The sequence below is a fragment of the Drosophila innubila genome (assembly GCF_004354385.1).
Source record: "Drosophila innubila isolate TH190305 chromosome 3R unlocalized genomic scaffold, UK_Dinn_1.0 2_E_3R, whole genome shotgun sequence".
NCBI classification, from domain to species: Eukaryota; Metazoa; Arthropoda; class Insecta; order Diptera; family Drosophilidae; genus Drosophila; species Drosophila innubila.
The window spans coordinates 27987754-28013364 of record NW_022995380.1 but is presented as its reverse complement, the minus strand read 5'-3'; the positions used below and the strand labels follow the sequence as shown (position 1 = coordinate 28013364).

The window sequence follows — 25611 nt, the reverse complement described above, 5'->3', positions numbered from 1 at the left end:
AAGGAGTATAAAAAAACTCATTCAATTTTTAATCTCTCTAGCCAAAAAGAAATGGCAATAATCGTAATTAAAACTTTTGCAAAAATAATTTAATTCACATTCGTTTCACATTCATGAAATTTAAATAAAAACTTGAATTCATATGGCACAGTCAAAATAATAGTATACATTTTTTTGTTGTCTTATTTTTGGTGTGTACACATAAATCCACATAAATCTCAATCTAAAATGCAGTCCACATATAAAAGATTGTATCGTAAAACCAACAAATGGATGACCACATGGTATTAGCTGGGTAGATGTTTGCATCTGTGAGTGGCCATAGAATTTAAATAGACCCCTAATTGCAGCTGGGACCACAGAGCAGAATAGAGCACAACGGAAGAGAACTGAGCAAAACGGAATAGTTCAGAATAAAATCACACACGCAATCGCATGAGTCTCGGCAACTAATCAGCGCTCTGTAATCTGCGAGATCATCATAGTCATGATATGATGACAATGATGTGTTAGTGCTAGTTATTATTATATATATTGTTGTTGTGGATTAGGTTAAGTGTGATAAATCGACAGATAAATTAAACGAGCTGTGTGTGTGAGCGTTTCTCCAGTGCTTATTGAAAGAAAAAAAGGTAAACAAGCTTTAAATTTATTCAGGCTAAATAAAAGTACTTGCACAAAATGATAACAGGAAAGGCAAATGGGTAGGAAAAGGGAAAGTAAAAGATAAACGATGAACAGTGAACCAAAAATGTATACTGAATAAAAAGTGTCTTTTCATCAGAATTTTAAATGTTTCTTTCACATATGTATGTACACTGTACAGGTATTAATGTTGTGCTTAGATGAGTACAGGTGTGCGCGTGAGCCGACCGGGAGGAAGTTATGGAGCCTACGTGCTAAAAAAAAATTATATGTATAAGTATATCTGTGTACTTTCAAGAATAAATGTATTTGTGTGTTTGCATATGTATGTATCCAACATTTCGCTTTCGCTGTTGTGGCTGATATTTTACTCGATTTTCGCTTTTCGACAGGTATCTCAAGCGGGCAGACATTGAGGCAGCCGCCGATAAGCCACCCATACTTAAGGACTCAATATATGTATCTGTCTGTCTGTGTGCCTTACATATACAATGTATATTATACATACAAATTTCCAATGTGTACGTAAACAACCGAATTATTATTTTGTAGCACTTTTTCTCCTGAAATATAAGAAGGCATGACCGTAATCATACACATACATACACATACACGTATACAAAGTGTACAAGTGTTTGAGTGTTTGCTTTAAATTGCTAAAGACTTTACGGATCAAGGAACTCATCAGAAATCGTTAAATGCATCAAATTGGCAACATAAAAACGGGGTTTAGGCCAAAATTTCACAGGAACAGCAACAGCTTTAGGAATTTTTGATACAAACTTACCTTGAGCTTTGTGCGTTGAAACAAACTCAGAACTGAAGTTTTTCTCTTCATGTCACTGTTTACATTTAAACTTACTATTTCCGTTTTATTTAATTGTATTTTGTTGCAAATTTTTTAATTTTTTTAATTTTTTGAATACACACAGGTTTTCAATATTTGTCAGCCACAAAAATTCCACCAAGATGCAAACTACAGATTCAAACACACGCAAATACACTAAATATAGTTTAGTCTTTATACCATATGCGGCGTGAATGTGAGTGTGTGTGTGATTGTAAGAGAATATAAGTGTGGGGGAGTGTATTTCTTAAAATGTAACAGAAATACATTTGTTTGGAAATTTAGTTGTGTGTTGTTTTTATTATTTTTTTTCTTTTGCGCACTGTAATCTGCCGTCGATTCGCCGCTGAGATGCAGTTGCTCGCAAAGCTTCTGTTCATAACACGACGATGTCTCTAGCTAAACTGAAATGAAAAACCATCGCAATGCGTACTTTGAACTGTGCTACAAAACATACGGATTACGACCTGTACTCGGATATTCTCTCTCGCCTCGGCTTTTCTCTCTCGCGTTGGTATTCCTGCTGAAACAGTGGCCCACACAGTGGGCATCAATTTGTTCCCATATCATTAATCATTTTTTGCTTTCCGCAAGAAATTAATAATTGTTCGTAAGATGTTTGTTTAAAACTTAAATACCATTTAATTAGTTCAATTCCAATTCCGTTAAGAAATTCGTGATAATAAAATTTTTTTTAAAGACTTCAAAATACTTCCGACTGAAGTTAACAGAATTAGTTATAAACAGTTTAAATGGTCTTCAACTGTCCTAATAAAATAATTCAGCTCATACGTCCTATAAAAAACGTCCTTGATGTAGCTCATTTAAAGCTTTAGCAACTGAATTCATTTCATTGAATCACTGTGCGCTGCAGCGACGAGTGGTCATCATCATCGTTCATGCTTATTAGCAGCGACGCGACGCTTCGGTCCCGTTACTATGACACTCTTCGTCTTGTTCTCGCTACTCTCAAACTGTTATACGGCAAGTCGGTGCGCTGATTCGGACTCCATCTTTACGACTTTCTGTAGTATTATGGCCGAGAAGCTTTTTTTCGCACACTCTCTTTGTGTTGGATGTTTGTTTTTGTTGTCAACTTTAGGTAGCTGTCGCCGCGATTCTCTTTGCCCCTAAAATTTTGCGGCTTTTGCTGTTGTTGCTGTTGTTGTTATTGCTCTCTTGCTCTGTCTGCTTTGGGACAGGCAAAATTTCATTATCTCTAGTGGTCGTTTGTTTATTTATTTGTCAAGCATTATGCGTTCGGCGGGAGAAAGAGCTGATAAAGCCTCATCCTAAATGACTTATTTTTATTGTAGCTTGTGCAAATGTTGTTAAAGCTTTGTCACCAATATTTGTACATATGTACATATATATACATATATATTTATATGCTTAAGCACAAAAAGGTTTCTTATTTTTGATATGTTGTAGAGAACACACGTATTAAAGTATGTAAATAAATTTTTATATTTACATCAATTCCTAAAACATCCGATATTAACTACAGTTCTAGATTGAACAAATTTAGCCTGTATTGCTACCACTGTAAGGCCCCCAAAAATCGATCGCACGTTGTCCGGTTATATTACATACACACATTTGTAAGCACATACACAAGCACACAGAGTGCTTTCTAACACAAACAAACACCTTGGCAGCTGTTTTTATTATACCGCTGATTTATGCTACACAATTTGGATATGATTATCAGCTGTTGCTTTAATAGCACTTATTAACCCGCTAATAATACATATTAAATACAGATAACAAGTGCAGTTATTACATACATACATAGATGGAACATTTCATAGCTCAGTTCCATCTAGTATCGAATTAACAAACCGCCAGCAAAATCCTCACGAAATGCCGCACACAACAAGAGACGAGGACAACGACTCACGACAGAATGACGAACGGTGAAATAGCGTTGCTTGATGGCAGCGGCCGCGGCGCCAGTAACGGTCCAAAACAACAGCTGCAGCCGCGACGTCGCGTCGCTGTCCGCGGTATCAAGAATATTTGAAATGTTGTTCAAGGGGCTTTTAAAAATGAATATAGGAAAACATTCGGCACCGCCAAAGCTCTTAGGTTCAGCTGTGTGCAAAAGCTTACAGATGTACATACAGATGTCTGTACTTGCATGCATACATATGAAGCTTTCAACTATCTACAGCTTTTCTCTCATCTAAAAGCTAAAACTAATGCGGAAAGTATTTAAATAAAGCGCTCAAAATACTATTTTTCATTTCATTTCATTCATTTTTCTGTTTATTGAACTTTGATTGAGTTTTGATTTTAGCCTTAGTATGACGTTTCATAAATGTCTTAATGGTTTTATTAAGAATTGATCTTTAAAAGATAGATAGATTTTGAAGAACAATCGTTTTAATATAATCCATGCTTTTAAACAGTTTTCAGTTTTTATCTTTCGGCTACCGTATCACTGCAAATCAATTTGGAAACATTTTAAAATGTTAACATGTTTTAACGAATTTTCAAATATTTGAATGCAGAATTTAGTCAAAAATAATTAAATTTTCTAAATGAACAAAATTTAAATGCAGAATGAATTTTGAGGCCATATCATGATCAAAATGACATTCCGCTTGAAAATCGGTTAAGTTTTGATCAAGCTATGACAGTTTTAAGTTGGTCAGACTGCGGACTTAGCCTCTTAACAAGTCAAAATTTTTGTTCAATTTAGCATGATTTTTTACAAAAAAATGAAAGGTCTCAGAATCAAGTTTAAAGTGTTGTTTTATACTAATTACGATATAGGGACTTAATTAAAAGTGGAAACTTGAAATTTAAAATTTTAAATTTTCAAAATATCAAAGGGGGGACCCTTACCATCGATATCGAATCTTGGTCAAAAATAATTGAATTTTCTAAATGAACAAAATTTAAATGCAGAATGAATTTAAAGGGCAAATCATGATCAAAATGACATTCCGCTTGAAAATCGGTTAAGTTTTGATCAAGCTATGACAGTTTGAAGTTGGTCAGACTGCGGAATTAGCCTCTTTACAATTCAAAATTTTTGTTAAATTTCGCATGATATTTAAAAACAAATTAAAGGTCTCAGAACCAAGTTTAAAGTGTTCAAAAAATATCATACTGTATTTATTAATGGTATAGCATACTTTTGGTCTGTAAAAAGCTGCTGAAAACGAACAGCTGGCAACCTTGTTTGAAGTCTCATATAACTTGTTGCGCCAGTTTTGTTTAGTTGCTACTTACAGCTCTTCCCACTCGAACGTCGCCCGCCGATCGACCTGCATTTTAAGGTGCGTCTTCTGTTTTTACTACTTGTATATTGTTGTGTTCTTCTTTTTTTTTTGAATTACTTGGCGTAGGCGTGCGTTAAAATGTTATTTATAATTTGTTCGCATACCAAAACTGAAATTGTTGTAGTAATTGTTACAATACTAAAACCAACTGCATTACTTGCATAAACAAAATATAATTTCGATCGTTTAAAAATGTTTTGTTTACAAATAAAGTGTATATATGTATGTATACATATTTTCACAATGATGACATAAACTTGAAATGCTGGCACGCCCAATTACTAAACATTTCATTTGAGTAACTTTGAGAGTAGATTTGAACAAAAATAAACAGTATTATCAAATAAATAACTTACAACACCTGTTGACTGAAAACTTTAGATTCACATAAAAGTTGTTGTTCAAAATTATTGAAAGTTTGAGTTAAAGTTTTGCTTATTCTTTATAAATATGTTATTTTATTTCATGTTGGAATAAATAAATGCAGACTAAAATAATGATACTGGTTGGTTAAATAATGATATCGAAAAAAAAAAAATTTGAGTTGATAGAGGTAGCTTTGAAATGTTAATACTGCCTTACCTCGGCTTAGATACGTTTCTATATTTTAACGAGTATGCATGTACATATAGCGTCATATCTATTTATGGTTGTCGTAGACGAAAACATCACCATATGGGTCATTCCAATGTTTGTCACGCGTTTTCAAAGTCAAATTCGATGTCAAAAGTGAAAATAATTTGAATCAAGTTGGCTCTTATCTTACACTGCACTCTTACTACAGTGAAGCTTATGGAATACGCGACTCACTTTGCCTATAATATTAAAGATTTACTTTCGTTTCTTATCTTTTAGCTTTAAGCGAAGAAAACAAACAGTTCTATTAATAACATGGGCAATCCAATTTGGTTCATCTTCTGGCTTCTGGTCTTCTGGATTGTTTCATTCGCTGTTGCGTTCTTCTGCGCTTTCTTCTACATTGTCATCTATGCAATTGTCGTCTGCGTTCCTGGACTTGCGGTAAGTGGGTGGCCTAAAACCCCCGATGACATCATTATTTTATAGTTGCTGAGTGCGGGCGGTTATCGCAACCTGCTGATTTCTCCGCCATTACTCATTACTAAGTCAACTAGTCTTAAGATAAAAACATAGCATAACAAAAAAAAAAAAACCAAAAAGCATTCATGCAGCTTATTTGGAAATAACAAGCCTAATCTATATTATTTTCTTTCACCCGTACAGAGTATAGCCGACGTCCTTCTCCAGGGCTTGCAATTCCCGCATTATTGTGCCAAGGCCATGATGGACTGCAAACCATTATTCTAAAATGTACAATACCTAATCTTAAGTGCAATTATTATAATTTTCGATTTTTTCAGACTTTTTATGATAAATTTTAATTAATTAATACATAATTGTATGGTATTTACTTAATCAATCTCTAACCGATAACAGCCACAAGGACCGATAACAGTGTTTACCTCAAACACGCTGATGGTTATGAATGAAGCCTAATACTATATATGAAAAAATATATATATAAACAATCATTACAGTACATAGTATACAATTATTTTCGCTAATGATAAGAGTATGATTTGAACTGGTTCCAGGAACAGAGCCTACAACACGATCATTTGGTAGTCGATGCAACTGTTGAATTTTGCTGACTGCTTCCGGGCGCATCTGCAAGTCCAACGCAAGTGGAAGTGGATGGATCAACAGGCATAGTTGTCGCACTTGTTGTGGGAAGTGCTTCGCGCTCGTTGATGGCGCGTAGTTCCAATTCCCCAATTAGCTGCATTACACGGATTTTGCCTTCAGTGGCTAATTTTGGCGGCAGACTTTTGACCGTGGCGCAAATGCTGTCGAAAAAGAGATCAAGGGAATCCCGTGATGGGTGCTCCAGTGAAGTAAGGTGCTGCAGTTGGTATGACTGCAGTTGCCTGGCCGCATAGGATTGCAACTGCGGCTGACGCGCTGTTGGCGTGTAGCAACCTGTGGCTATTGGCGTTATCGTCGCCTTCGACGTAATCTCTTGCGCTTGGCTTGTGCCCACCTTTGTCAGCGGCGCTGTCACCTTTTTAATGGTAATGCGACAAGGCTGCGGCGATGCTGTCGTCGGCTGACAGTGTGCTGATGGCTGAGCTGCTGGTGTCAGCTGGACATGAGGTAATTCATTGATGGTCACCTGCAGTGGCAGGTAATCCAGCATGCCAGAATGTGTAGAGTCTGTTTCCGATATACGTCGTTTAGATTTCGGCTCATATTCGGAATCAATTTCAGCATCAGGATCAGCGTCCGCATCTGCTTCTGCTTCGTCTTCTTCATCGTCTGCCTCTGCTTCAGCTTCAACATCATTTTCTTCAGCATCAGCATCGGCATCCTCGTTGTCTGCCTCTGTCTTGCATAGATCAGCGTCTGTCCCAAATTGCAGCAATCTGCCATCATCCTCATCATTGTACTCCCACTTAACACCTACAGCCAATTCGGGATTTTCTTTGGACAACACAGACTTGCGCTGTGCATTTTCCGAGTGCTTGATGCTGCCCTCGTGCTTGCCCAGGTCAGAGCGTTTGGCGCTGAGACGGCACTCGCAGACGGCGCAGAAGACAAAGTGTGGATCAGTTTCATCCAGTATAATCCATGGATATATTGACTGGTATTCTGGCTTTGTTTTTGGCCGTGGATATTTCAACAGCGCACACGGTCTGCGTGGCCTGTACTCCGAGCGCAGCGCGTCGCTGTGCAAAAGTTCATTTAACATTAATTCATTACTTATTTTAAGACAACCACTTACAGTTTTTCCTGGGTCAGCTGTAAATTTGACATTTATTTACTGCACGTAAACAACAAATGTAGTAGCAGTGCTGCCAACTTGTTATAATAGTCATTTCGCAACAAAAAAAACGGGTTGGCAGGCTTGGTTCACGGGCCATTTTCATATCAATTGCAGTCGAGAATAAAAAAATACCAAAATGTTATTTTACTTACTAGTGCTGCCAACTTTTGATGAAAAAAGAACTGTTTCTGGCTGGAAAGCAATTTTGCGTGCTATAAAAAAATATCAAAACTGTTAAAAACAATAACAAATCTATTTTTTAAGAACATTAAAGTTCTTGGTAATCTTAAAAAGTAGCTTAATAAATTTTGCAAATAGCCTACTAGCTGCAGTTAGGATATTTCCTAGTAATTATCATTTCTTTAAATTATCTCAAGAATTTACAAAATAACTAAATCCAACTAAATAGAGCAACAATATTTATTTAATAAACTTGAAATTTGTTTCCTCAATACAAAATATTGCATTTTTTATTAACTCTTAATTTATATCTCAATGAATTTTCCGAATGATTGTAAGTAGGCATATATAGGTGGGCTTTATAATAGAATATCTAAGCTTGGACGAAAATTGAAACACTTTTTATATTGAACCCATGTTTTATATGGATTAACTGTTTCGATCATTTTCGCCCTTTCCTTCTTGCATTTCCTTCCAAGGCATTGTAATTTCCGACATTAGACCGACCATGGGGGACGCTGGAGCGGATAGGTAAACCTCCTGGAAGATTGCGCGATCTATGAAATATGTTATCACGCGAAGTATTTTTTAAGCGCTCAGACTGTTCAAAACCAGAGTACTTTTTTTGGGCAGACGATCTCTTTTCATTGTTTCGTCGATTTTTCATCATGTATTCATCAAATAAACCAGGTAATCTTCTTGCTCTCTCCTCCGGTACAGGTATTGAATAATTAAGATACTGGTGAGCATCATTTGAAGTGGTTGGCCTATACATTCTATAATCATTGGCAATTAGTCTGCGAAAAGCTAAAGGATCCCGCCGTGCATATCTGTTATCGTCTAGTGTAGTGGCAATGAGTCTTCGCTGTGGCCGCATATCAGCAGACGAAAGTCGGTGACCTACGGGTGTATTAGCTCCTGATGGGACCAATTTCCTCTGGTTTGGACTATCTTGTGCCGGCGGAGGATGAATAGGGGTTGATGGCGGCGTTGGACTGAAAAAGTTTCTTACGAGGATATGCTTCTCTTCCGTATCGTACATGTGATCTCCTGAAAATAAAATTACAATATGCAGACTTGAAGTATATAGAACTATCACAAACCTCCAATCTCGCTGTATGAGTAGGGTGGGAACAAAGCGGATGTTCGTGCATCACGATTTGAGTCGGCGTATGGGGTGACATAGGGATAGTCATAATTGGAGCTAGTGCCACTGCTAAAACCATTTCCACCGACATTGCCAGGGTCATAGCTAGGACCATAACTACTCCAATAAGAATTGCCATATAGATTGCCATAGTCAACATTTTGTGAAGTTCCCGATAGACCTTCCTTTACCTCGGGAAACCAAGTATCCCACTAATAAGATTCAAATTCATAAATTATTGTGCTTTGTATTCTAATGTTTGCTTACCATATAGAATATACCATAAGCTATCATACAAGCCAGCACAAGAACAGCAGTGAATTTTGTAAACTGGAGCATTACAAAAAATAATAGCGCTAATATGACCTCAACATGTTGCACGCCCAAAAATTCCAGAGTCTGTCGAATCTCAGCAATCCTGATAGCTTGTAAGTACCGAAATGCAGCGCCCACCGCGTCGCCACTCCGCTTGAAAGCTTCAGCCATTATTTATAAGTTTCTATTGAGGAAACAGTTTTGTGTTTTATATCCATGTGTTGCTGAGATTAAAACATATTTATCGAATCGCCAAATTTGAAATTTGCCCGCTTTCATAAACTGACAGTTTGTAAATACCCTAAAAAATACCAAATCCGTTAAACAAAACACAGTGTTGTTCACTTTGAAAATCTAACCACAGATGCGAGTGTATCGCTAAAGTGGCAAATAATAATTTTTGTAAATTGCAAAATATTTTCATTAAGCAATATTTATATTTAAATGCTACGTCGCACAATGGCCGAATTTGACATAAATGCCGGCCTACAACACGTACTAAAGCAAATCGAGTTGACTCTACAGAAACGTTCAAAGGTAAGTCCAAGCCGGACCTTCTATGTAGCAAATCATAGATTTCATCATGTGGTTAAACTAATTTCTTATCAGGAAATCATCGCACCCAAGCCACTTTTGGTTGCCGTAAGCAAAACAAAGCCGGCCGAGTGCATTATTGAAGCATACAATGCCGGACAGCGGCACTTTGGTGAGAACTATGTGCAGGAATTGGTCGAGAAGAGTCAGCATCCGGATATTTTATCAAAATGCCCTGAAATCAAATGGCATTTAATTGGACATCTGCAGAGCAATAAAATCAACAAGGTGCGTCCGTTACAGACTGTAGCTGAATTTACATAGATTAGATTGTGTGAGCGCTCAAATCATATTGTTGATAACCACTTGTTGCAGGTACTGAAGCTTCCTAATCTGCACATGATACAGACCGTTGATAGCGAGAAATTGGCAAATAGTCTGGATGCGGCCTGGTCAAAGGTGCAGCCAACACCCAGTGAGCCGCTGCGTGTTCTCGTTCAAATCAACACAAGCGAAGAAGATGGTAAAGAAATTGGTGTTACTCCAGAACGCATTAATTATCTAGTTGTATTTACACTGTACAGCAAAGAGCGGAGTTGACGCCAGCACTGCTCCTTCACTTTATCAGCACATCCGGACCAATTTGAAGAATCTACAAGCAGTGGGCATAATGACCATTGGGGCTTATGGGTTCGATTATAGTAACGGTCCCAATCCGGACTTTATTTCGCTGATGAAGGTACACAGCTCCATTTGTCAGGCCAACAATCTGCCAGCCGAATCAGTTATGGTCTCAATGGGGATGTCCAACGACTATGACAGAGCGGTACGTTCTCTTAGTACGTCAACTGTTGAGAGATTCTGTATTCATGATATTTGTCTTACAGATCGAAATGGGCAGCACTATAGTGCGCGTTGGCACAGCTATTTTTGGATATCGTGCCGCTAAGGCATAAACCCAAGGCAATTGGAGATTCGCCAAACTAAGTAAATAAAAGGAATGTGTGAAAAGCTCTCGTTCTCGCTCTCGTCGTGGGATGCTTCTTAAGATGTAGATTTTAAAATTTAGATCTTAATACAGTTGCTTTCCAATGATGTCCATGTCGGCCAATATGCTACCAGCCAGCTATCTAGCTGAAAACAAAATGTTTTATAATATCAGCCGTGTGCACAAACAAACAAAATTCTTCCATCTTCATTTATGTACCATATATTGAAGAATATTTATATAAATGGTTATACGAAAAAAACATATGTATACTGTTGAAATGTATGCAATGGAAATGATTTGGCTCTTATATTTAGACTATCTGATGATAAACAAATGTTTTGCGTAGGCTGTGGTTTCCTTACCACATTTGTGATTCTTAAAATGTTATGTAGATTTATAAATATACGTAAATATGTAAATTGTTAATGAAATACAAAATCCATTTATATTTTACTTGTAAAGCAAGTCGATTAATTGAATGCTCCGGTTTATTGTCTATTTAGATACTGCCAATGGTGTCATATTTGTGCAATTGTATCTGACTGTTCGCCTTGGAAAATAAAGTAAAACATTTAATCACCATAGATTTCAATTATTCGTAAACATTTTCCTCGGTTTTCTTAGCACACTGCTTTATTTTTAAATTGCTTTTAAATACAAAATCATCTTGCAGTTGTGGGTTGCTCTAGCTTGGCTTACAGCCAACTTGTCGCCTGGTTACATGCCAAATTTTAATACACTTTGAAAATTCGATTAAAATCACTTTCAATACATAAATAGCATGAACAGCCGCAGAAAGTTCAAATTCAATTATGTCTACTCGATGATTTATCAATGCTTTTTGGGACAAATTCCATTTGAATGTCATTTCCGAACGGACATATGTATTAAACATCAGCAATTTTAAGTAAATATATTTTTATTAAATATGAAACTGTATATCGAAAGTTGACTCAGTATTAGTCTTATAATGCTGCTAGTTTTCGATTAAATTTATTCAAATTCAAGTTCTTCATAATAAACTTATGAACTGTAATCTATATATATATATGAAATTGCTTGACCTCGTTCATAATACATAAATGTATCATTTCATTGAATTTTTTTCTTTTTACAATAAGCAGATGAATTTTTATTACTCGTATATTTGTGGAACACGTATTTACATTCAGAAAGTGGTATCTCCTAGCTAAGTTTAAGTGGATTTCAGTTAGCAACTTATCATCTATAAGATATAGAGTATGCAATTTGGCCAGTTCCTTTAAACCATTTAATTTTTTGACACTGAAAACATTTAAAACTTAGAAGAAAACAACCTAATAATATTTTAAAAAGGAAATAAAGCAAGTCAGTTAGCTTTTCTCAATATGCGCTTAAATAAAAAAGGTGTAAAATAGTAAAGCTTACTAATTTGAACGTATATCAAGTGTTTATGACATGATTCCAATAAAATTTCCTTTTGTAAATATATATATTTTGAAGAAAAAAAATGCATCTTTTTATGTCAATAAATGCCAAATATTACTATTTTAAAGGAATCCCAAAATAGAATGCACTTCAGTTTTTAAACATATTTCCAGCAAATATATTTAATAAAACAAAACAAAATTCCCATCACATATATTTATATATGTTTTTTGAATCAGTATAAAACTCAAATAACAATACATTTTAGTCAAAATATTTTTCAAGTAGATTTCTATTTTCCTGATGAAGACCTTTGTCGATATTGTAACTCGAATTCATAACAATTGTGATAAACAGTTTTCGTGTAATCATACATTTATTAATCATTTATTAGAAGAGTCCAGATAAACATACAAATAAAATATATGCGCATATATAAGATAAGTTCATTTAACTTTAGGAAAAGTAAAGTAATCCATAATTCTTGTTTATTGTTATGCAACGGAACATGGAAAATTCTCATATGTGTGTATGTGTTCAAAAGAATAACATAAAAATCGGGTTTCTTTGTTATATATGCGACACAAAATCGGTATACGCTATATAGCTTTGGAATTCTTCGCTCTCTTTATATTGCACAATATGCAAAACATTTTTAAAACAGAAAATGCCAGTCGTTGAAAATAGGCAAGGTAAAATACGAACATATTCGATTTGTATATAGCCTAGAGTGTGTACATACATACATACATAGGCCAGGCCATGTCTATACCCATATGTATTATTCGACATATATTTATATGTGTGATAATACATGCATAGATAGAACAATATGTGTGAGTGAGCAAGGGAAATGTAGGTGATTCTAGAGCAAGAGGACACCTTCGAAGACGCCTCAAGAGCAACGATGAATAATACAAAACAAGATTCGGGTATTCGGGTATTCGCGTATTATTGCTATGAGTTGAGAAATGTATATAGAACAAGCACAAAAATCATTTCATATCACATGAAAATCACAAATAAATTTCAACATTTCACTACACATATGTATACACAGATATATGGATATACATTGATATATACTCATGCATATACGCATTTCCTAACAAATACGAGCATAACAGAACAGAACTCATTTTCTCTTGCCGTTAAAATTAGATTTTGATTAGAGGAGCACACGATGAGTAAACATTTAAACCAACTTAGCTGCCTGGCCAGCAGCATATCCGCACCCCCACCGGCCGTCTGAGCGTACCTTGCCTTGCAGATACTAAAAAAGGCAGCACGAATATTGCAGATACAGATACAGCGAAAGCGAGCCGAACGCTTCGAGCAGAGCCGAATGATGCCGAACACCGAAATTCGGGTGGTATTCGTGTTCGGGTATGCGGGTCGAATGTGAAAAACGAACGAAGAAGAAAAGTCGAAAAAGATCTTAAAACATCATTGTCTTGGCGATAAAATCAGCCATTGATTCAGTGTGCTCTGACCGCTCGACTCGATTAGACAACACATCAAAGTTCAGCACCATGGTAAGGAGACCCTGGATATACAGAGATACCAGACATATACACATGTCTATAATGCATGGACATGTGCATTATTCATACGCCAAAAGGACACGCGTTTAATTGTGCAGTGAATTAGTTGCAATATAAAGAACAAATTAAAACTCAGTTCAATAAAAAAAAAAAATATATATATTGAAAAATTACAATTAAAGTAAATTCAAGATGAAGTGATTCGTTAACTAATATCTAACAATGTTATCGTGCTGACCTCAATGAATCTCCTGTATGTGGATTATTGTGCCTGTTGTTCAACAACCAAAACTATTTTTAAACTTCAAGTAATTGTGTGAAAAGTTTTCATTCCGAAATTCTATAAATGGATCGGTCGAAACGCAGAAATTGTACGCATCGCCAACGTAATCTGATAGCTAGAGCGAGACGGATATACGAGTAGAAGCTTACGTAATACCCGTCGAATATTTTTAGATATGCAATATATTGGAAAAATTTTCATTTGAAATATTTTTGAAATCATTTTGAAAGCCAATTCACTGCACAATGGTATTAAATAATTACAATTAATTTGAATTCACTTGTTGTGATTGAAATGAATATTTATTCATGTAAATTTTAATTTTATTCTTTTACTCCCTGATAATGTAGGCGGATGAGAAGAAGAAGGTTAAGAAGAAGAAGACCAAGGAAGAGGGTGGTACTTCCGAAACCGCTTCTGAGGCTGTGTCTGAGGCAGCAACCCCCGCACCAGTTGCCACTCCTGCCCCAGCTTCTGCTACTGGTTCGAAGAGAGCGTCGGGCGGCTCGCGTGGCTCAAAGAAGTCGAAGCGTGCTGGCTCCTCCGTGTTCTCTGTCTTCTCCCAGAAGCAGATTGCCGAATTCAAGGAAGTAAGTTACCAAAAAAAAATAAAAACAGCATAGACCCAGAATATCCATGGTCCCTATGTCCATGCCTTTGCCATCCATGATCCATGATCATAACCGAGCCTGCACATTTCTCTCACAAGTCAACGACCAAATCACCAACCACCTCTCTGTCTCTTTCTCTCTCTCTCTCTCTTTCTAAATCTGCGTGAATGTGCGTGAATCAGGCCTTCCAACTCATGGATGCCGACAAGGACGGTATTATTGGCAAGAACGATTTGCGCGCTGCCTTCGATTCCGTCGGCAAGATCGCCAATGACAAGGAGTTGGACACGATGCTGAGCGAGGCCTCTGGTCCAATTAACTTCACTCAATTGCTGACCTTGTTTGCCAACCGTATGGCGACCTCTGGTGCCAACGATGAAGACGATGTTGTTATTGCTGCCTTCAAAACATTCGATAACGATGGTCTCATCGATGGTGATAAATTCCGCGAAATGCTCATGGGCTTCGGTGACAAATTCACCATGAAGGAAGTCGATGATGCCTTCGATCAGATGGTCATTGATGACAAGAACCAAATCGATACCGCATCCCTGATTGAAATGCTCACCGGCAAGGGTGATGAGGAAGAAGAGGAAGCCGCCTAAGCAGCAGACCCGAACACATCCTAACTCTAACTCAGCATCCATTTTACAACCAACAAAAACTTTTAAAATCGTCAAAAAAAATAATAAACGTAATTAAAAGAAATGCTCGTTTTACATATGTAAATTTAAATATTTATATAATCTCTTTTTGTTAACCAAAAAAAAACAACACAACACACCACCAAATTACCATAATACTCTTAACTTCTTCAACAACATAATTTGGTAGCAAAACAACAACAACAACAACAAGAACAAGAACAACAACAAGAACAACTTGTAGTCACACACCATGTACCAAGTTCCACGTATCATTTTAGGGATACTTTAAATCCAAATGTCAAAACGCCATCTTGACAGCTAGTTTTCTAGTTGATTTATTATTAAATTTTACACGTAAAATTTATAAATAATTGAAATCTATTTTATTTAAAAACACTTATGAAAATCAACAAAAAAAATCTTTAAAAAAAAACTAAAAATAAATTTTAATGTTTACTTTAATTGCTGTTCGTTGAAGAACCACAGAGAAAGATGAGCAAAAAATGCGGTGTGGTGCTCGCACCACATTCGAGTCCAGTGGGTAGCTAAATAGATGGATAGATTAGGCCTTGGCCCACATTTGTTAGTTTTTTTTTTTCAGAGGTTAAGGAGAGAGAGACATACAATTTCGTTAGGGTAATTTTATCTGAGAGCTAAATATATAAATATCTTTCTAAACACAAAATATCTATTTACTTCATATATATATATATATATATATATATATATTATTATTATGCATATCTCTATCGTTCGTTAAACAATTTCAATATACAACAATTATAAACATATATCAAAATACAAAGTTATTGAGAGTTAGCCTAACTGAAAACCAAAAAAGTTCATTCACTCAAATTGTTTTATGCGAATTTACATAATTTTTAACCAATCACAAATTTTCTGCTTATAAACTATCAGCGTTTTAACAAAAAGTGTTTCTAGTTTATGCGTTTAAAAAGTATCGAAAAGTTATTAAAAATGCAAAAGTTGATTTATTTTTGATGAGTTCACGTTTATGATTTCCTAACAACGGAGGCGGCCTTTCGCAATACGCGAAACGATCCACTAAGATCTTAAGTATATAACCTATCTAAATGCGACATAAGGGTCTAGTTAACGGGTACGCTCGACTTTCAATTCGATCCATTAAACAATGCATAAAGCGACTATCGAAATATGCACATTATTTTTGAGAATGAACAATCTCCCCGCGGGGGGTAGAACCATTGCGGGGCATCAGTACCAGAGAAGTGAATAGGAAAGGAAGTAAATGGGAGAAGAGAAAAGCATATCTAGTAGTTTTGATATAACATAACAATACACAATCATTAGTACTTAGGCTTATATTAATAAGCAGTACAATCAATTTACACTTTACTTATGTACTAAAAGAACATTAAATCAAAAGATAAAAGAAAAAACAACAATATGAAAACACCAATTCTATATGCAACAAGTTGTTAAATATGAAATCTTTACTTCAGTATAAATTAAGTATACGGCAAGAAGAAAATATAAAAAAAAAAAAAACATTTTTTAACCCGGTCAGAAATTTTATAAAGATAAAAGAAAAACAAAATGAAGAACTGTTTTTTATATAACAATGATGATGATGATGTCGATGACTTTGATGGAATAAAGTAGAACCGAGTCGTCTAAAAAAGAAAATCCAAAATTGTTTGATTGGGTTAGGGTAACAAGTAATACATGGACTTTACTTGTTTGCTATAGCGTCTTTCGACTGTATGAGAGTAAAACCAGCTGGTTGAGAGAGAGAGAGTTGAGCGAAGCAAAACAAAACCTCAGCTTAGCCAAGCAAACAAACTCACCACAGTGGGCCAAATGGTTTGAGCTGTTTTTTCTGTCTTGTTGGACTGTCACTCGACCAGTTTTAAGCTGAATTTTCCACTGAATGCACGCATGCGCTGTGGAATATGAAAGTACAAAGCGTAGCTGTAAATATTTGGTAATCGTTTCGCTACTAGAAAGCAGAACTTTTGGAAGGAGAAAGAAGAAGAGAGCCACAAACATAACATGAGTCAACTGTGGGGCCACAGAACGGTGCTATGCGTCATCTTGGCCTGTGGAGTTGCAACACAAAGCGGCGGTAAGTACAAGTACAAGTAATCGTTACTCGTATAACACCTGATGCGGAAGAGCACTGCCCAATTCCCTGAAATTCCCACTACGATCTGGAATGGCATTGTATGCAAATCCTCCAAAGCCGTTTACTTTCAATATGGTGCACGTAAGCGAAAGCGAAAGTGAATTAACCATCTTGATTTCCACCACACCACACTCTTTGATTCATGTTTTTATACCCGTTACTTAAAAAATAAGTTAAAGGGTATATTGTGTTCGTTGGAATGCATGTAACAGTTAGAAAGAGGCATCTCCGATATTCTTGATCAGCATGAACAGCCGAGTCGATATAGCCATGTGCGTCTGTCCGTCTGTCTGTCTGTCTGTCCGTCTGTGTGAGCGCCTAGATCTCAGAGACTATAAGAGATAGAGATACTAAATTTGGCTCACAGACTTATATAGACCCCACGCAGGTCAAGTTTATTTTTTAAATTTTGACACGCAACCTTCCACCTCCGCAAATTGCGAAAAACCACCACACCTACAATTTTAAAGATAGTACAGTTTTTATGGTAATTAACGTTATCTATTAATATTATCTATAATATCACTTAACCGCGGCAAGAACGGACAAGTAGAACGGGAGTAATAGCTAACCAAAGTTATTAATAAAGTTATTATTTTAATACAATCACCTAAAAGTATTAGGTAGTAATTTCATTAATGTATTTTTATATATATTGAAATAAGTAACGGGTATCTTATGGTCGGGAACTCGACTATAGCATTTGCCACTTGTTTTTTATTATGTTTTGCTCGTTTGCTTTGCTACCCGGTTCGTAAACAGCTGTGGCGCAGCATCTGATTGCGTATATCTCTCAGCATGGGCTGCATGGCGAGATTACATTTCGCCAGAGCGAAGAAAATCTTGTGGAGATTCAGTCTAATTTGGAAGCCACATTGCAATATCCGGACCAAGTGTGGAGTTGGGCGGTGCGACGTTTTCCGGTGGATTACACAAACACAGATCCCGATGAGCGATGTGAGTTGGATCGACTGGGCTCGCAGATCTTGAGCTTCGATGAGGATTTGGAATATCTGGTGTTGCCGGGCAACGAGACGTCCACCTGGCAGCACAAAATGCAGCTAATTGGTGATCGTGGCATCTGGGGCAAGTCCCTGGTCCTAACGGAGGTCAATTCGAATGCCCGCATCTGTGCCACAATAACCACGGTGCAGAACTCCATGGAGCACATGGCAGAGGCACGTTTCAATACTCCGATTGCGGGTTCCGTTCACTTTCGATGGCTCGCACCGACTGATGGTGTCGGCGGCGACACGTTGATCTACTCAGATCTATTTCACATTCAGGAGCAACCAGCCTCGCCCACCCAGGAGAACAATCGCCAGTTCACGCAGCACCATTGGAAGATATTTGTGACGGATATTTTCAAGCATGATCATCATCGAAGCGAGGACAACTGCAACTTCCTGCAGCTGGTTTTCGATCCGCAGGGCAGTGGACCTGGCCAAGGTATTGGGGACTTGGACACGCGCCTGGGCAGAATTGGTGTGGCCAAGAACGCTCTTCGCATTTCACAGCGCAGTGTCTTCCGGGATGCCAAACTGGCGCTGTTGCCCTCAGATCTAACCATTCCGCATCGCACACTCTACCTGGTGATCTACGACAACCAGCATCCGGATAACTTCTTGGCGTGCACACAGATCAGACACGTCCAGACATTGATTTACAAGTGAGTACAAGTGAAGTGAAGTTCAAAAGAGATGTATTCATTACAGGGACTTTAATCATTATATGTTTTATTATAATACTCAAGAAATAATCATTATTCCATGAGTTTTATTAATTTACTTATGATTACTTTTGAGCATGAAGAATCACTTAAAAAAAACTTAGAATTAAATAATTATATTATTAAAAATATAATTTTATAAAATTTGTTGCTTTTTTTTAAATTTAAAAATGGTTAACTGACTACGAATGTATATAAATTTTACAAAAAAATCAAAACAAAATAAAACTAATAGCATAATAATTATTTCTTGAGTTTTATTTTTTTGAATCAAAAATAAAACTCAAAAAATAATCATTTTTGAGTCAAAAATAAAACTCAAGAAATAATCATTATGCTATGAGTTTTATTTTCTTTTGCTCAAAGATAATGATTATTTCTTAAGTTTTACTTTTTTGCTCAAAAATCATGATTATTTTATGAGTTAAATAATAAAAATTATAAATCTTAAGATCATGGTTAAAGAAAATTTTTGGAATATTTTACTTTTTTTTATAGTTACTAGAAGTTAATGATTTTTTCAATTGACAATAACAAAATAATCATTATTTACTGTCCCCGATTAATAAATCTCTCTGTTATGCTTTCAGAACTTTCATTAACTCGGGTGGGGTCAAAGGCGAAGTCACCTTCACACAGCGCTCCAAGTTCGATCCGACCTTTCTCAACTTTACCCTGTCCACACCACTGGCCCAGCATGTTAGCCGCAAGTTTGCCGAGGATGTGGCAGCCTTTCGCATTCACAGTCTGCCCCCAACGCCACAGCGTCTCGGAAAGTCGGATTACTGCGAGACAACGGGTGAATTGCACAATCCCCGGGAGCTGCAGCGGGAACATGGGCCACCTCCGGGATATGGCACACAGGAGCAATATGCTCTGGGTGATCTCAGTGGCAAGCTGCAAGGTCGCAACAAGCAATACTTTCACCAGTACGTTCTGCCCGGTACCAGCTCCGAGTTGAGTGGTCTGTACTGGGACCTTTATCTGCCACTGCAGGGTCGCCACAGCATCGCCCATCGCAGTCTCGTCATCTACACCTACAACCGCACCGAAGTGCACAATATCACCCAGAGCATCTGGGGTTGCTCCACATTGAATCAATACCAACGCAATGGGATCTACCAGCAGCCCATGTTTACGGCACAGGTTCTCTTCCGATATCCGGTGGTTGGACGCGTCATCTTTCGCCAGGCCGCCGAGCAGCCCTGGCAGGACACGACGGTGCTGTTTGAGTATCTGATACAGGCAGATGGTTCCACGCAGAATAGCACCTTTGATCATCGCTGGGGCATACACAGTAATCCACCCGGTAAGGACTTCTATGACTGGCAGAACCGTTGCATTTCGGCGGGCGGTGTATTTAATCCATTCAAGGTCGACTGGGGCAATCGCAGTGTCGATGATTTTTGCCGTCCTCAATTGCCGGCAATGTGCCGCTTGGGTGCACTCGATGCACGTCTTGGACGGCTGAGTATAGCTGGTGGAATCCATAAGGCTAGGCAGCTGAGTCGTCGCATGTTTAGCGATGGTAACCTGCCCCTGTCGGGGGGCCATAGCATACTGGGCAAGTCCCTGGTCATTTACGATGACAATGGACCCAAGGCCAGGGGCGAACGGTTGGCCTGTTCCAGTCTGATCGGTCATTATCGACGCAAGGTTGTCGCCAAGGATTGGTATGCCAATGGAGACGAGCTGACAGTCAATGGCAAAATGGAAATCACACAGCAATCCGAGTATGACATCAGCAATGTTGAGGTGCAACTTAAAGGACTGCAGGATAACGGTGGCTATCAGATACACATGGTATAACTTGACTAATACCAGTTTATATCAATATATATTTAGTTTCCCATTTGACATTTATACAGACCCCAGTGGAGGCAAATCTGGCTTTTCCCTGCGAGGCATCCACGCTGTACGGTATCTGGAATCCCTTCGAGGTCAATCCAAAGTCTATACCTCCGCCCAAACAGGGCACCAGCGATCAGTATGAAATGGGTGATCTAAGCGGTAAATTTGGACGCCTCAATGGACTGACCCACTATGAGGATGCCTATAACGACACCAACTTGCCTCTCTTTGGCTACAACAGCATCATTGGACGCTCGGTGGTCATCAAAAAGCAACAAAAGAACGCTCGCTGGGCCTGCAGGTAAAAATGGACTCTTTCTCACTCACCTGGAGCAATCTTATTATACCCTGAGGCCATTGAAAATGGGAAAAAAGGGGTATAGTGTGTATATATATAGTATTTTTTGATCAGGGTGAACAGCCGAGTCGATTGAGACATATCCGTCTGTCTGTACGTCTGTCCGTCTGTTTGAACGCGTCGATCTCAGAGACCATAAGAGCTAGAGACTTCAAACCTGATAAGTAGGTTCCTGGACACCGTACGCAGATCAAATTTTTTTTTTTTTTAGATCGAACCCCTATATCATATAGCTGCCATAGGAATGATTGATCGAAAATGAAATTTTAGTATGAAAAAGTTTTTTGTTTGTTGAGATATCAGAACCAAACTGATAGAATATGCATCTGGGCTGGTATTATACATCCTGACCAGATTTGATTCAAATCGAACCACTATATCATATAGCTGCCATAGAGACGCGCAGTTGAAAATCAAGTTTTAGTATGAAAAAGTTTTTTGTTTTTTGAGTTATCTTAACCAAACTTACAGAATATGCATTTAGTTTGGTGTTATACATCCTGGCTAAGTTTGGTTCAGATCGGTTTCCAATATCATATAGCTGCCATAGGAACAATTGATTAAAAAACAACTTTAAGTACAGAGTACCTTTACATAGGGTATCCTACAGTCGAGCTCCCACTTGTTTGTTAGACTAATCAACTCCCATCTTGGTTATCCTTCAATTGCAGCACACTGGAGCGTGGCTATAGTCCAAGTGAGGCAAGGGAGCTGAGAGGTATAGCTTCGTTTCATCATCCAACGGGTTACGCCTATGGCTATATTAAGATGACGCAACTGATCCACAACGATGGCAGTCAGTCAGAGACAGTGATTGAGGTGAAGCTACGTCATCCGGGCAAGAACGATCGCAATTCTACGCGCAACCACAACTGGCAAATCTTTGTGAATCCCGTGGGTGTCGATGCCGCTGTCAAGCCCACAGTTACCCGCTGTGTGGCAGGTGGATACGTCTGGAATCCCTTTTACACTCAACTCGCAGATCCCTTGAATGTAAGCTACCTGTAGATACCCGATTAGCATATATATATCTACTAAATGTCTCGGTTCTAGCTTGATTTATATGAACAGGAATGTGGACCAGATAATCCATTGAGGTGCTATGTAGGCGATGTGGGAGCGCGTTTGGGAACCATAGGTAAGTACTAAGTCTGAAATCTGTCAGATCAGATTGATTATGAGCATAAACTGCTTCAGATCTTGGTGGAGAGCGGGTTGTGCTCATAGATTCCAACTTTCCTCTGGAGGCACCTGTCGGCGCCATAGGACGCTCCATTGTTATTTTCGGACCAGAGCATTCCCACGAGCGTTTCGCCTGCGCCAACATCGAACCGGATCACAATGTCATCAAGTACATTAATTTACAGAAGCCGCCACGTTTTGTTGTGTAAGTATCCTTTTTTTCTACTCAATAGAGTTCCCTCACAAGCTAGTTTATATTTTGCAGAGCACAGTTTCTGGAGGAGCTGCGTTCCGTAATGGGCATTCCGGAATGGATGCTGGATGTGGATGCTCGCAAGACAAAGGAGCTGCACGGCGGCGCCTGCATTCAGATGATCATTCACTTCAAGGGACCCATTGCACATCGTCTGGAGCTGGACATGTCCCGACTGATAGCAGCTGGTCGCCTCGATGCTCCCAGTCTCTTTATACCGGGCTATGTCAATCAAAAGCGCAAATCGACCATATCGTATCGCACCTGTGGAGTCAGGGATCAGAACGAGAAACGTTAGTCATTTGCGATATATAATTTTTTTTTATTATTATTATTAAATGTTTCTTACAGGCTCCAAAGTCTTCAAGGGCAGTTTCTCCTATAGTTCAGCAGCAACCCAGCCAAAGTCTTATATACTCGTATTAGCTGTGACAGTCATCAGTTTAGTTTGTAGCAAACTTCTGTAAATAAACATAAATTAATAGATGTATAAAATGTATACTATAAATACAAATCAATTAATGATCTTATACTTATACTATGTATATTGTAAGCCGATTTGAAACAAATCGCCGCATCTGATTTGGTCTTATAAACTCTGACCAATTTTAATCATAGAAAAAATCGGTCGATTCAGCTGTTCTAGGAATTCATTTTAGACCAATAGTTTCTTGGTGAAATATTCTTAGAATTCATTGTAGTTTCCGATTCTGGTATAAGCTTCAAGCAGTTTAGCTCACCCAAAAAAATGGACCCGTCTGAATGTACAAACATTTAGCTATGCTCAACATTAAAAAAAAATTCCAAAAAAATGCTTTTGACTGTTAACAGACACGAAAAATCTCAATATTCTGAACATAGCATATTCCAGGGGATACTATTAATATAAATATATATATATATGCTATTAATAGCATAAGATTTTCATAATCGTGCTAATTAAAATGAAAAATTTTATATCAAGCTGTTGCCAATTTGTCAGTGATCAATAAGATAGATAATATCGTTAGTCTTTTTTAATATCAATATATATATATCTAGTACATAAATCTGTCCAGTATCAACAAGTGTATTTTTGGTACAGACAATAATTCGATATAGAAATTCACCACACTGTAAGAACCCACCACCAACACCTTAAATTGGTACTAAAATTTGGAGTGGACATGCGCATTACTTGCCCATAGACCATTGATTTTTCTCTTGGGCAATTTCCAAAACAGTTTTGAGTGAAGTGCAGTGTAGCGTGTTGGAAGTTTCTGAAACACTGAATACTTGTAGAACTTGGAGAGCAAATAAATAATGCAGTTAATCGCAGTGGGGTTATTTTTAAGTCTGGTGCTTAGCTGCTGTGCCTCCATAAGCGGACCATATCTGATTTGGGGTCATGACAAGGTGTTCAACTTGCAACCCCAAGCATTAGTCGATGCCACAAGCAAGGAGCAGCCGCTGACGCAACTTTTTCAAGATGCCAAGGCGATTATAATTTTCGTGCGTAATAGCACAAATCGACTGGAGGGCACCAAGTATCCCAAGTTCCAGAATTTGGTGAAGAGCAACGCCTGGGCGTATTTGCCGCAACGCAGTCTGGCCGCAGAGCCGTACAGCTACAACGCCAACATTGAGGTATAGATACATTTTTTGAATTGTTCCCCCCCACCACTTCTTAACATAAATCTCTTTGTGCAGGTCATTAACCTATCAGGGCATCCCGAGGAGGACGATGCTGAGCTGCTAACGGGCTATACCGATGCTTTGACTGTCTACGGTCATGGAGAAGTGCTGGGAATCTTAGCCAACCGCGAGGAGGAGGCACACTTCTTGGCCAAGCGTCAGGCCAAGGAGGAAATCAAGGAGGAGGATGCGAATCGAGCCAGCACCACACAAGCAACACCCACAGCCGGAGAGACGGAGACGACTGACATCTACATTGCCGAGGGAAACAAGGCGGTGCTTACCCTAAATGGTCCACCAGAGCTGCGCTTGAGCAATGAAACCCTGCTGCTGGAGGAGCACAACAAGCATATCACCTTCGATGATCAGCGTGCCAAGGGTTATGGTCGTCTAAGCATTACCTTCATGTACAACGGCGAGAAGTGCACCCTGCGCTTTAAATTCTCCCTGCTGCGTGGCACCTGGCATCTGCGCAACGTGGAGGTGGAATACCGGGACAACAAGGCTGTTCTGCCGGCACTTGGTAATGAGTACACGCTGCCGTCGGCTCCGCTAGGCTTCTCATTCCGTTGCTCCTCGGAGAAGCTGGTCTTCAGGAACCCCATCAGGAATGATACTCTGCTGAATCTCTACTTGACCGATTACCAAGTGCAGCCCTGGCTCAATGGACGCAATAAGTTCGGCGATGTTTACGATTGTGTCGGCTTCATTTCGGCTCCCATTCTAGCCGGCTTGCTTGTGGTCGCCTTTCTCCTGGGCATCCTCGGCCTGGGCATCACCGCCATGCTGAGCATGCACACTCCGAACCGCTTCGAGAGCTCCCGAAACAAGCAGCTAACCTTCACTGTGCAGGAGTAGATAATCATCCTCTATAAAGAAGTATTACAACTGTTGCAAAATGTTCGCTTTGATTACATACTCACCGATTAATCCTTTGGCACTCCTCACGTTGGCCATCGAATTGTTTCTCATACATTTACTCTTTGTGCTGATTGTTCTCTATATATATGTGCTATGGTATTACTAATTATCCAAATAAATACACCTATGAGTATGAACATGAAGTTTGAAGTAATTAATGAACATTTAGGAAGATATTTAGTTTTTAAATTTA

The 25611-nt window shown here is 38.3% G+C and overlaps 8 protein-coding genes across 10 annotated transcripts in view; 5 read left to right on the top strand and 3 right to left on the bottom strand.

The window, feature by feature from the left end:
- The window catches only part of LOC117789682 (acetylcholinesterase), a 42354-nt gene extending 38951 nt beyond the window's left edge, over positions 1-3403 (bottom strand). Inside the window, exons 1-2 of one of the 2 annotated variants that reach the window (XM_034628769.1) lie at positions 3335-3396; positions 1433-1506 (exon numbers count right to left, since the gene is read on the bottom strand). The gene's annotated coding sequence lies outside the window, so the exon portion shown is untranslated. Of the gene's footprint in view, positions 1-1432; positions 1507-1559; positions 1622-3334 lie in introns of those variants that run through there. The other variant, XR_004617922.1, reaches the window with a different exon arrangement.
- A 1316-nt stretch (positions 3404-4719) lies between these two features.
- On the top strand, positions 4720-6197 carry LOC117791798. The gene is made up of 3 exons (XM_034631682.1): positions 4720-4779; positions 5638-5802; positions 6025-6197. Exons 2-3 carry the CDS (start codon positions 5674-5676, stop codon positions 6106-6108), a joined length of 213 nt encoding a protein of 70 aa, XP_034487573.1. The 5' UTR covers positions 4720-4779; positions 5638-5673; the 3' UTR covers positions 6109-6197.
- On the bottom strand, positions 6164-7664 carry LOC117791797. Its single transcript, XM_034631680.1, has 2 exons — positions 7583-7664; positions 6164-7526 (listed from the first exon to the last, which is right to left on the bottom strand). Exons 1-2 carry the CDS (start codon positions 7612-7614, stop codon positions 6416-6418), a joined length of 1143 nt encoding a protein of 380 aa, XP_034487571.1. The 5' UTR covers positions 7615-7664; the 3' UTR covers positions 6164-6415.
- Positions 7665-8063: 399 nt separating this feature from the next.
- On the bottom strand, positions 8064-9452 carry LOC117790261. The gene is made up of 3 exons (XM_034629625.1): positions 9219-9452; positions 8908-9163; positions 8064-8854 (listed from the first exon to the last, which is right to left on the bottom strand). Exons 1-3 carry the CDS (start codon positions 9435-9437, stop codon positions 8247-8249), a joined length of 1083 nt encoding a protein of 360 aa, XP_034485516.1. The 5' UTR covers positions 9438-9452; the 3' UTR covers positions 8064-8246.
- Positions 9453-9638: 186 nt separating this feature from the next.
- On the top strand, positions 9639-11368 carry LOC117792058 (pyridoxal phosphate homeostasis protein). The gene is made up of 5 exons (XM_034632013.1): positions 9639-9803; positions 9876-10088; positions 10176-10323; positions 10385-10626; positions 10688-11368. The coding sequence occupies exons 1-5, from the start codon at positions 9711-9713 to the stop codon at positions 10754-10756; spliced, it is 765 nt and encodes a 254-aa protein (XP_034487904.1). The 5' UTR covers positions 9639-9710; the 3' UTR covers positions 10757-11368.
- A 2219-nt stretch (positions 11369-13587) lies between these two features.
- Positions 13588-15653, top strand: LOC117792761 (myosin regulatory light chain 2). Its single transcript, XM_034633013.1, has 3 exons — positions 13588-13733; positions 14376-14615; positions 14819-15653. Exons 1-3 carry the CDS (start codon positions 13731-13733, stop codon positions 15239-15241), a joined length of 666 nt encoding a protein of 221 aa, XP_034488904.1. The 5' UTR covers positions 13588-13730; the 3' UTR covers positions 15242-15653.
- A 1664-nt stretch (positions 15654-17317) lies between these two features.
- On the top strand, positions 17318-23353 carry LOC117789515. The gene is made up of 9 exons (XM_034628546.1): positions 17318-17390; positions 18213-19119; positions 19770-20982; positions 21048-21331; positions 22060-22381; positions 22442-22526; positions 22586-22775; positions 22836-23116; positions 23175-23353. The coding sequence occupies exons 1-9, from the start codon at positions 17318-17320 to the stop codon at positions 23288-23290; spliced, it is 3471 nt and encodes a 1156-aa protein (XP_034484437.1). The 3' UTR covers positions 23291-23353.
- A 687-nt stretch (positions 23354-24040) lies between these two features.
- Positions 24041-25555, top strand: LOC117790950. Of its 2 annotated transcripts, XM_034630570.1 has the most exons (3): positions 24041-24449; positions 24513-25343; positions 25378-25555. In XM_034630570.1, exons 1-3 carry the CDS (start codon positions 24126-24128, stop codon positions 25522-25524), a joined length of 1302 nt encoding a protein of 433 aa, XP_034486461.1. In that variant the 5' UTR covers positions 24041-24125; the 3' UTR covers positions 25525-25555. The 2 variants fall into 2 exon arrangements, with proteins under 2 accessions (XP_034486461.1, XP_034486460.1); XM_034630569.1 differs by having other exon boundaries at positions 24042-24449; positions 24513-25555.
- Positions 25556-25611: the final 56 nt, after the last annotated feature.